This window comes from Hippocampus bargibanti, linkage group LG18 (genome assembly GCF_051943395.1).
Source record: "Hippocampus bargibanti isolate YZ-2025 linkage group LG18, ASM5194339v1, whole genome shotgun sequence".
Lineage (NCBI taxonomy): Eukaryota > Metazoa > Chordata > Actinopteri > Syngnathiformes > Syngnathidae > Hippocampus > Hippocampus bargibanti.
In genome coordinates this window covers 9,059,680-9,071,864 of record NC_142751.1, presented here as the reverse complement: position 1 = coordinate 9,071,864, position 12,185 = coordinate 9,059,680, and the positions used below count along the sequence as shown (strand labels likewise).

The 12,185-nt window shown below is 40.8% G+C and overlaps 1 protein-coding gene and 1 long non-coding RNA gene across 2 annotated transcripts in view; one reads left to right on the top strand and one right to left on the bottom strand.

Annotated features, from left to right (window-relative positions):
• Positions 1-2,259: 2,259 nt before the first annotated feature.
• The window catches only part of LOC148884483 (uncharacterized), a 37,946-nt gene continuing 28,020 nt past the window's right edge, over positions 2,260-12,185 (bottom strand). Inside the window, exons 12-14 of the long non-coding RNA XR_016118224.1 lie at positions 6,717-6,863; positions 3,110-3,163; positions 2,260-2,523 (exon numbers count right to left, since the gene is read on the bottom strand). This is a non-coding gene — a long non-coding RNA (uncharacterized LOC148884483). The remainder of the gene's footprint in view (positions 2,524-3,109; positions 3,164-6,716; positions 6,864-12,185) is intronic.
• rax (retina and anterior neural fold homeobox) lies at positions 3,359-6,481 on the top strand. Its single transcript, XM_089020044.1, has 3 exons — positions 3,359-3,670; positions 4,349-4,590; positions 5,474-6,481. The coding sequence occupies exons 1-3, from the start codon at positions 3,373-3,375 to the stop codon at positions 5,888-5,890; spliced, it is 957 nt and encodes a 318-aa protein (XP_088876170.1). The 5' UTR covers positions 3,359-3,372; the 3' UTR covers positions 5,891-6,481.

The following is a 12,185-nucleotide window of genomic DNA, read 5'->3' as shown; positions in this document are numbered from 1 at the left end:
GGACACCAAAAATCAAACTAACATTCGGTGTTCTGACTTCCCATAAAGAGCTTTTCAAAAATGTCAATTGTACATTCATCCCCGATTACGTCTCATTTTAAGGTGCACACAACTTTATAGCGAGATGCGGTCTGTTCATTATTTTTTTTTGGGACGCCCTGTTTCACTTCAGTGGCGATGTTTTTACAATAGTTTGTTGTTGTGCACGGTGTTTGGCTTCACAAACATTTTGCGGTTCCATCTGTTGTTGACGCAAAACAGGCGCTCCCTAGAATGTTCCTACCTTTGTTTGCAATCTACAGTGTGCATCACATAATAATCTGCAACATGGCAGAACTGTACCATGCGAGTCCGACAAGTGATGTGATGGTGTGGATGGAATAAAAACGTGTCTGATGCAGTATTTCTATGCGTGTTGACTGCTTTCTGATTTCTTTTTTGATGCGATAGGCAACTGTCAGGTCACCAGAGCAGAAAGAAAGAACCGTCTGTCATTTCAGTAATGTCGTTTGAGAGACTAACATCAAATTAAATGTATTATTATTATTAATATACATTCCTATCTTTGTTGCTATTCATTTTTGTTCAAGAGGGAAGAGACATGACACTGAAAGAGAAGATACAAATGTTATTTGATAATCATAAATATGGTGACTAGTCTATCCTGTGTATCAACACACTGCCATTTGATACTATCGATAATTATTGTTTGGAGAGTAAAAAAAACATAAACAGGAGTACATTCGCTATAAATAAAGAAATAATAAATAAATAAATAAATAATTTGATAAATAAACTAACTAACAAATAAATAAATATGATAAAGAAATACATAAAAAATAAGTGACAAAACGAACTCATTAATAAATTGATAAATAAACAAATAACAAATAAATAAGATATACAAATAACTGAATAACTAACTCACTAAATAAATAAATGAATACATCAATAAATAAGTGACAAAATGAACAAATAAATCAATTAATTTATAAATAAACTGACTGACAATAAATAAATAAATAAATAAATAAATAAATAACAAATACATCCATAATTTGATAAATAAACAAACTAACAAATACATAACATAAATAAAAAAATTACTAAATAAATAGTAAATAAACACAAACAAACAAATAGTTAGATAAACAAAGAAATAAATACACAAATAAATAAATAAAAAGGATTGAGCAACTAGTTGGGTCTGTGATGCAGACATAAAAACAAAAATGGGGTCATTTTGTTGGACTAAACTGACAAAGTTGGGTCAAATGACCTTTTTGACCCCAATTGTTTTTTTTTTTTTGTTTTTTTAGACCCATCTGTTTTGAGGATGTCTTTATCACAAATACGGGACCAATAAGTATTGTGATACAAGGCAGATGTTTTTCTTTCCCCCAGCGATATTTCGATTCTCACCGAATCATAGGATTTGCATAAGTCAATTAGGGGAAGCCAAACTATGGCGTGATTGCATTTATGTTTGATTCAACATGACGGGATCATGTTTCAAATCCTTACTTGGATGTTCAAAACGCGGCTCCACACGGCCACTAAAGATGATCAAAATAAGAGCGATTAATACCTGCTGCAGGGACGGTTTTAATGTAATTGGGCATTAGCCAAACACTTGTCAACGAGGGGACGATTAGGGGTTAGTTGGGCAAGGGGGGGTCGGTGGTCGGTCCAAGGGTGTGTGTGTGGGTGGAGTAGGGGGGTTTGTACACATTCAACGGTGTTTCACAGCAGCCCAAGTTTGAGCGGCTGCGGATTTGCAGTCTGAAGATTAACATCTAATAGGATCACACGGGCACAGCTTGTCGGACGGCCCCTCCCACTCCATGCAGCCGTCATCCGTGTGTTCATATTTTTTACTCAATGTGTGTAACCTGTGACTCCTTCAAAGCTCTCCTTAGAATGGCTTATGAAGTGCTCATATTTTGATACACTTTACATCTCAAATCGTCTGTTTAAGATCTGAGTCGTACAGGAGTTTCTTCAGCTGTCATCAGTACTTCTTTGAAATGTGTCAGGTTAGGGTTAGGGTTTCGGTCCTCATCTCAAGAGCTTCGTCAGCTAGCTAAAGTCGTGCTGATAACTCTGGTCCTTTATATATATCCCTGCCCCAGGGACCTATCAGAGCAGAGGTCTGGCATGACACTGCCCCCTCCGTCCATTAGGGATCTATATAGGGACATAGTTACCAACACAACTTTAGGTCGCTGACGAAGCTCTTCGGATGAGCAGCGAAACGTGTGACACCTCAAAGAAGTACAGGTGACAGCTGAAGAAACCTTTTCGATCTCAAGGCGCGGAATGAAGCGACAGCTTTCAAGTTAGATGAAGGCTCTCTTTTGTGTGTGTGTGTCCCGGTGCATAAAACAACATCGGTAATAGTACTCTTACAAACAGGACAAAGATTGAAAAAGCTTACCTCAAAGTGTTCCAAAAAGAGCGTAATCTGTTGCACTCATATTTTCTTCCATGTTCCCTCGCGTGTGTCACCAAATGTCAGTTACCCTGCAAAACAAGCAATAAATGAATCAAAGAACACAAAAAAGGAAGTTGTACAGTGACCCTGAGGCAGTAATTAGCATCCCCCCACCACTTGTCCTTTGGCAAGCCCACAAAGGATGAGGTCACCTTGTGCAATTAGGAAAAGCTAAATAGTTTTAGTGGGTTTTAACTGTTTTGAGCAACATCATGTAATCCCCTTTTAAGCGGGATTACCACACTCCTGACAATCTTTGTTTGCTCCCAAACGGTTATCTCTAAAAAAAATTCTTATTGATTCCCATGGGGGAGGATCCACACACTTTACTGCAATTGACGCCTCGCTCTAAAATGGTTTGTCAAACTTTATTTGTCGACAGTGGCTACAAAACAGCGGATAATGTATATTTTTGTACGAATGAATTTCCTCAAATGACTCCAATTGGAAGTATAACGGATGGTTCGATAGCAGTTTTCGCTCTACAAATAATAATTACAGCCCACCCTAACCCAATTAATGAGACCCCTGTTCCCTTTGGCAACCATTTGGATAAACTATTAAAATCGCAACGCTGGCAAAAAAAAATATCTTGTAATTATGATTTTGTTGTACCTTAATCTTAATCTTCCGTCTTTCCTCGCGCTCAGATTGACATGAACATGACATCTGGAGGAGCAGAAAAATGGTTTGAAGATTGATGTAAGTAGGTTTTACACATGCTGCACGTTTGTCCCCAGACTCCCTGCCCCCCACCCCACCCCTGTGACGTCGGAAGAGCGAGCAGGTGGGTGGGTGGTTCGGTGGGCGTTAGTTTAAAAAGCCGAGCCTGCTCCACGCCACTATCATGACATCTTTGTTCGTCCCCCCGCCGACCCATGTGGCTGATCGGACCGCCTTCTCAGAGGAGGAAGAGGATGATGACCATGATGATGATGGACGAGCGGATGCAAGACTCCCCCTCCGCTCGTACACTCGCCCAACACCAGCAGCAGCAAGTATCTGGCAACCCGGCCAGGGTGCACAGCATCGAGGCCATCCTGGGCTTCAAGGAGGACCTCCTGTTCCACAGGTCGACCGTTTGCGGCATGCCGGCCAAAGCCGGAGTCAAAGACGCGCAAGAGGAGCGGCACATTCGACAAAGTCACAAAAGTCACTTCGCAGAAAGTTTGGACGGTAAATTCGATGGAATTAGATTCGACGGAACGTATTTGGGTTGACTGGTTTTGCATTGTTCGCTTTATTTGACTTTTTCTTTATTTTATCAGAATATTTTGCATTAATGCGTAATTATTTTGTTGTATTTTAGATCATTCCATTGGGGACTGAATGTGGTTGGATTTCATTTTACTCTCCATAATACATATTTTTCATTTAGTCCATTTAATTTTTGTGACGTACATTTTTTAATTTTGATCTATTAAAACGGCGTTATATTTTACTGCTCAGTTCTGTTTGATTACTTTTGAAGGTTTCTGATAATTCACTTTAAAATGTGATTTAATGGACGTGCGTTTCGATTTGCCTTCACTCCTTCAATTGTGGTTATACATTTTAGTTATGTATTACACTTCGTTTTATTCAACCATTTTACGAACAAAATTTCGTTCAGTTTTAATTTACGTGAATATCTTTATTCACTCGATACACTTCGTTTTATTCGTTTCGATTATTTTGCTCTGCATGTATTTCAGTTTTGAGTTTGAGTTTATCGATTCGCTTTGGAATGTAGCCTATATTAATAAATTTCACCCGTTGTAACACCCGTACTTTGAGAGCCTTCTCTCTCGATTTAATTCGCGTAGAAAACTAAACCAGGATACTAATCACATGGAACGACATTTTTTTTCGCAGGCATGTGCTGCCCGAGCACAGTCGGCGTTGTTGACGGGCCTTGTCCGGATTCGCCGGAGCGGGAAGGCTGCAAATTGTCAGACGACGAGAACCCGAAAAAGAAGCACCGCCGCAATCGAACCACCTTCACCACCTTTCAGCTTCACGAACTGGAGCGAGCCTTCGAGAAGTCCCACTACCCGGACGTGTACAGTCGAGAGGAGCTGGCTCTCAAAGTCAACCTGCCTGAGGTCCGAGTCCAGGTATGGGAAACGGCCCAATAGTCATTTGTCAGGTCAAATAAACGCCATTGCTCCATTTGGTCTATAGCCAGGCATCGCTAGTCGAACAAGCAAATAAGATTTGCTCATATCATTAGTTTCAACATCAAGTTAAAAAAAGTTTCAATCTATCCCGAAAAACGGCAATTAAACGCAATATAATTAATTTCAATGACGTCGTTTTCTTATTGATGTCACTCAAAAACTCTGGTCGTCGTAAACACGGCAAATCTAATCATATTCTGCCCCCTCGCAGTGTTATCAAATAATTTCATTTCACCTAAGGCCACCCAAACAATTGGCAGGCCTCTTTTAAAAATATCTCCCAAGTGGTGTGGCATTATTTGTTTTTCCTTTATTCGTCCCACAATGGGGAAATTTGCAGTCCACAGCAGCAATTGAAAAGGGATGGAGTTGGGGTGGGGTGAAAGGATAGAAATGGATGGGGCATAAATGATAATTTAAAAATGTAAACACTGGCAGAGAGTTAGAGAAACACAATGTTTCATATTGAAAGTAATTTGAGCAAATTTGTTGGTGTCTATCAAATGGATAGCTCTTTGCATTATTAATCTGTGTGCAAAAACTAGATATTGGCTTTAAAAAACGTGCACACCCCTAGTATGTAGTGTCCACATTTAAAAAAAAAATAAGTTATTGGGGAAAAGACTGGCAGGATTGGATGGGAAAATGTTTCATCAGTTATATCGTAATCTTAATTGTCAAGACATGCAGCATGTACTAAACAGTGTTGTGTTTATTCATTTTTTTTTCTTTTTAATCGTGTATGGGTCACATATTTTGGCACCTTCAACTTTCTGGAGCATGAATATCATTGCATTGAACTCCCTGTAATGGTTTACAGGTTTGGTTCCAGAACCGTCGGGCTAAATGGCGTCGACAAGAGAAGCTGGAAGTGAACTCCATCAAGCTCCCGGAGACCACCACACCCGCCTCCTTGCTCTCTTTTGGCTGCGGCCCCGCCACGGGTTCTTTGGACTCGTGGTTGGCCTCGCCGATTGGAGCCTCGGCGACCTTGCAGTCACTCCCGGGCTTCATCGGAGGTGGCGGTGCTTATGCTACTTCGCCTCCCCACTCGGTGCCGTCCTCCTTCCTCAATGCCCCCACCCTAGGGTGCGCCTCCCACCTGCCTCGGATAGGCTCGATGGGCCCGTCGCCGCTGTCAGCCTATCCTTGCTCGCCAGATCCGAGGAAATCCAGCATTGCCTCATTAAGGATGAAGGCCAAAGAACACATTCAATCTATTGGCAAGACGTGGTGAGGGAGACAGACGGGATTGGAAGGCCGACGTTTTGATACTACCAACTTGATTGACGCAAACTTTGTAAAACTTTCTATCGTGTTCAGATTTTGGTTCATTCCGTTTCATTCTATACCTGTTGCAACAAGCATTGTCTATTTATTTTACACTTCTACATTGTGGGACGAATAAAGGTATTCTGATTCTGATTCTGATGTAAAGAGAATGCCCTTTTCAATGTCAAATCCATCCAAGGTGAAACATTGCAAGACAAAATGTTACACTTTAAAGTAAAATAACTAAAAATGTACAGGTTTTTGTGAAATCACTAAGATTGAAAGTATTCAATTTCAGGATGTTAGTCAATATTCCACTGGTTTGTATTTTGAAATGATTTCTCCCATTGCAAATTCAGTGGTGCCTTGAAATTGGACTAATTCCTTCTGTGACTACGCTCGTGACTTAAAACATTCAGAACTTAAATCATATTTAGCAACTATAACAAATGTATATGCTATCAATGCGTTCTTTCCTGTTCGGAATGTTTTTCTTTTAATAAAGAAAATATCAGTGTATGATATCGTACTGTATAAAAACATACAATGGCCCAATTAAATAGAATCTAAAGACATAAAAGAACGTTTTGTGTACATTTTTTTGTTTCAATGTCACAGAATAGCTATTGCAGGAAAGATTAAAAAAAAGAAAAAGCTAATCACATGCTGCATTTGTGTCTCAGTTGACATTGAGTTCTACAAAAAAAGCCACAAAGGGCAAAGGAAAATGCTACATACACACACACCTAAAGTAAGTAACATCTTTTGTCGTGAAAACAATAACACATTACCTTTGCTTGTAATACCATCCATTCGCTTCTCCTCACGAGGGTCTCAGGTGTTCTGGAGGCTTTCCTAGCTGACTTTGAGCAGAAGGTAGGGTACACCCTGAGCTGGTCATCCAGCAAATAGCAGGACACGAATAGATGCACAAAAATCTGCACACACACACACAAAGGGACAATTTAGAGCAGTGGTGTCAAAGTCATTTTTTTGCCGCGGGCCACATTATGAATTTGGGGAACCCATTAGAATGTTTAAATCCCTTCAAATATTACATATAGAGCACACAGCAAATTAATGAATAACTCGTTTTCAAATCTGAAGTCAAGAATAATGACTTTTATTGTGGTTGACATGACAAAAATATGAAATTTTGGCTCAGATTTTAGCAATCATCATGGAATTTAACAAGTTTAATTTGCTTTCACGGGCCGAAAAAAAATGATGTGACGGGCCGGATTTGGCCCGCGGGCCTTGACTTTGACACCTGTGATTTAGAGTGTTCCATCAACCTACCGAGCATGCTTTTGGAATGTGGGAGGAAACCTGACTATTCGCAGAAAAGCGAAATAGACAACAAAAACATGCAAAGCCCGACACAAATCAACCATCTTTGCACTATTTGAGCACCGTGCTGCCCAACGAGTAACCTGTGTATTTAAACAGAAGATAGCAGTGAAATTTCTTCTTTCGGCTATGCGATAATCATGAAAAAGTCCAAATTTGAGGAAGACAAAAGAAAATATTACACTCAATGTTGTCAGTAGTTTGCTTTCAGGAAATGTTTTCCAACAACATCAAGTAAACTCCGATCCAGGGTCTTTCTTGCACCTAAAGCAGCTTAACTTGGCGGACTTCCTCCTGTGCCCTCAGAGAATGACTTGTTACCTCTTCATTAACTCTCCTAAACGTTATCCCATCAGTTGGTGGGATTAGTGGTGTAATCATGGGGTGAAAGTGGCTTGTTGCCTCTTTGTTCACCAATCAGCCGTGAAACAAATGAGGACCGAGGACACAAGAGGAAACTTTTGCTTTTGGCATTAAGAGGGAAAGTGTGTGCAACCACCTTGTTGCAATTAGCGCTCGCCATTGTCTGAAAACCTTCACTGGCAACGTGTACCCTACTGGTTTATACATGCTGTGTGTAGAAGTGTGTGTGTGCGTGTGTATATGTGTGAAAGAAATCAGTTACAGTTCAACCAATCACATTATATAACAATAGGTACCAGCAGCACGCTCTTCTAAGATACAATACATATGATTTACAAAAAAATGCCATTACATATATAATATTGCTTTGTTTTGATTGCCATTTCGGATACTATGACGTTTGTTCTTCCATCGAGGTCATCTATGACAAGAAATAAATACACAGTATTTGGTTGCTAAACTGGTCAGGGCCTGATTCTGAGCTGTGGTTGTGCCAAACAAAAGTGCCTAGCAGTTTTGAGCGCCCTCTGTTGGTGAGAAAATACTTATTGGATTTGCCTTTATTAGTCTCGCAGTGGAGAAATTTACATTTCACAGCACACGCTGAAGATTGTGGTGATTAGAGACACTATGTGATGCAGTTTAACCATAAAAGTATCATATTAGCAAGCATATAAAGCAAGGACTTATTAAGGAGTCGCCCGGCCCGGGTCACCAAGGACAAGCCATAATAGGGCATGCCACCAACTTGAGGTTTGAGTAACAAAATTTATTTATTTGACGTTTTGTGTATTTTTTTTTGTTCATTGATGTAGATAAGGCAATAAAATCCCGTCCTGTTCACTTACTTTATAACATGGAGCACAAACTCAACTGCCACCGAAGATTAATTATGGGTGTGTCTGGGCTGCATCACGTGTTGTATAAAATGGGGGGTTCAAATATTTCAAGGGGGCAAACAAATCCAATAATTTCAATCTTTCTTTAAAAAAATCGGAACATTTTCAGCTTTTCGGAACATAAACAAATCTGTCTCCCTGTCTCTATGCACATCATAGTGGCGTCAGTAAGTGTTACTTCCAGGGTGAGTGAACGCTGGCACGAAACTTCTTATCCCGTGACTGTAAAGTGTCATTGAGAGTTTTGAGAGGCCCTTGGAAATAAACTGCATTGTTCTTATTCTTATAGTTATTATATAACATAACTCGACGAAAATACAGTGAGTGAATTAAACCGAACGACGCCACCACGAACATTCCGCTAGATGGAGCCAAACTGATACGTTATTTCAACACTTGAAGTACAAAAGCAACGTGGATTTTCTGTAAACAATGTTATCCTCAAATACCGGATTGCAACTAAAAAAAGGGAAATAAACATACAACGGGGATTCTCTGCATTGGCATTCCGGACTTACACATTGTAAATAGCACAGCCAGCCACCTCATGTCGACCCAATACAGTTACATATATCACATTGGCTTTTACTCTATATTTTTATACTTTGCGCAATGTCCAGTTCTTTGTATGAAACATTTTGGGCAGTCTTCTGACATTTTCTTTTTGTACATACAATACTTTGTTTTTTTCTTTTTGACCCCCCCATTCTGATTCTGAAACTATCAATTCACCACACTCAAGATTACTCTGTCATATCTGAATTTGTGTTTAACTGAAGACAAAGCTATTAATTTTGTTGTATGAATTGTAATCAGTAAATCTACAGCTAAATGTGCCTTCTGCAGTATAGTGGAGGAGCATTTATTTCGGTGGCCTTCCACCGTCCGTCACCTTAGATTAACAAAAAACACATTTGCAGGAATTATGCAAACATTTTTGGAGCAATTGTGACAAATAATCATTGGTACACACATGTTACTTTGTTTGCTTGTCACTTGCTCGTCTGTACCGTAAGCTTGCGTCCCATTTACATTTTTATGTGCAACAAGAAAAATCTTGTTGTTTGTGATGACATATTTTCAATCCTTCACCAAATGAACCAAGTTGGACATAGGCAATGTATACAAACCCAACAACTAAATCGGACCAGAGAACGCAAGTATCTGGATGAAAACATCTTGACACAATAGACAGCAATGGAAATATCTTAACGGGCTACACTGTGTAACACCAAGAAAAAACTCGCCTGTTTGTGTATGGTCATGTGACATCCACAAACTGAGCCGTGACTGATCCTTACCAGAGCCCTGAGCAACCGTGACGTCGTTTTTGGGCGAGAGCACAGGGCAAAACGCCTGCCCCCTGAAATAGATTAAATAGGCGCATTTTGCCGCTTAATTCATAGAATACCACAAATACAGTAAAGTCTCGTTATATCGATATCGGATATATCGATAGTCCCGGTTATATCGATACTATTTCTATGCACGCACGGAGAAAATCGTCCCGGTTATATCGATACTATTTCTATGCACGCACGGAGAAAATTACATGCAAACAGGGTCGGATATATCGATAGTCCCGGTTATATCGATATTTTTTCGGACTCCCTTGAATATCGATATAACGAGACTTTACTGTACTTAATAAATCAGAATACCACTCGTCATGGCACATAGAAGATATAAAATTAGAAAAAATTAGGGGTTGTATCCCCTTAAAAAAATGTTTTATTAAGAGATAGTGTACAGGCAGATGCTGGTTCATCCCACCTGACCAAAAGAAAACAACAAATAAGCTACGACCACGGCAGTTTATACAGATATGATAACATTGTGCAAGTCTTTATTATTTATTGTAATATTATTAAAGTGTGACTGCATTTTGGGAGCACTTGACTTACCTCGATTTTCTGTCATACAGAAGTGGAAAAGTACTTTTGTCGATTACTTCAGCCAGAATGGATATTGGTTATGAAGGTGTGCACAAGGCAGACTAATCATAGGGAGATGAAATGCAAATGCAAATGCATGTATCTGCTTCTTTTATGTACAACAAAAGGAAGCAAGGTGCAAAAATGAGCTAATTGCATAAGACAGCAAACAGGTATGGAAATACAGGCTCAAGACAAAAGAAAAAGATGGTGAAAATTCTGTGGGACACAAAAAACATTGATGCAAATTGTGGCATACACAGTGTAAGACAAAAGATGGATATCAGGAAGGCATCAGTGTGTGGAGTGCTAGAGTGCGGAATCAAATAATTGGGTAAATTCATGCAAGGGTAGGATGCTTGATTCTTTCTTCCTCCTCGCGCCCACAGGGGAAAATGACGTCACATGACTGTGTCAGTGGGGGAGGGGAGGCTCACTGCGCTCTCTCATCCTGCAAGCGAAAGTGTCACACCGTCGAGGGGCAGGAAAGAGCGACTTGGGCCTTTCAATGCACTTGGATGCACATCTCATTTCTGCCGTGTTAACCGCACAGATTTTGTGTCTCCTGCTAAACAAATCCATCATGGCCCCTTTCACATCCTGTGCTGTGCAAGTCCGCCAAATGTTTCGACCACTGCTAAGCAAGGCCCAATGAGGGACCGCCAGGTAGGTTAGCATCTTCACCGTTGACGAGTTGTAGTTTTTCCAATCTTCCAAAGACGGACACGAATGTGAAAATCAAAAGTGATGCTTTTTTTTCTCTCCTGAACACATAATTTACTTGCAGAAAATTATCCAAGCAGTACATTTGGTCCAAGACCTACTCACATTGTGTTTCATGTAGTTGGACTAATGAACTGTTGACCTTGCTTAATCCTCCCTGATATACCTCTATAAATGCTATGAAATGCTATGCTAAAGGTCCATTACATGAAAAGAGAGAACATCCTGATTAGACACCCCCCGATTATTTCTCCCACTGCGTCCCCCCACCTCCATCTGCCTCCCTCCCTTTCTCTCTCCTTACGCTGCAAAAGCTGCTGCTCCAGAGCCAGAGTGGAGAGTCCCTTCACCATCACCACCACCACCACCACCGCCCCCCACACCTCCAACGACAGAGACAAAAGGCCTGATTCGCCTGCTCAACACTGCGCCTCACACCCCCCGCATCCCCCCTTTTCCTCGACTTCTCTCCTTCCCTTCTTGAATGCCCATGAAGGTGGCGGCGTCGGCGCCCAAAGGCGGAAAGGAGGCCCCGGACTGGGAGTGAATGAGTGAAGCAGGGTGGGAGGGGGAAAGGGAAGGAGGAAGAAGATGGAGGCTGGAATGGCTGGGCTGAGACACTAAAGGCAGGTGCTGAGGCCTCGGCAGGAAGACATCCATTTTCCAGTGTGGGGGGGAAAAGATCTTACTGGGTATGCAATATTTAGTTCCATATTTGCATGTGCATGTTGATGTGGATTGCATGCAAGGAGGGAAGGCATTTGTTTGGTAGCAACCTAGGCGAAGGAGATATCGTATTACCCCTCAATGCCAGCTTTCCTTGGGGATCAAGCGTTTAGGACGTGAAATGCGTGCAGTAGCTCGCCACCTTCGCTTTGGGGATTTTTTTCAAGTTTTGTCAATATACATGTAGCCGTGGTTTTCAATGCCGCAGGTTATTGTCGATTTAAGAGTTTAGGAGACAAGTAGATGCATGGATATGGGACTGTGA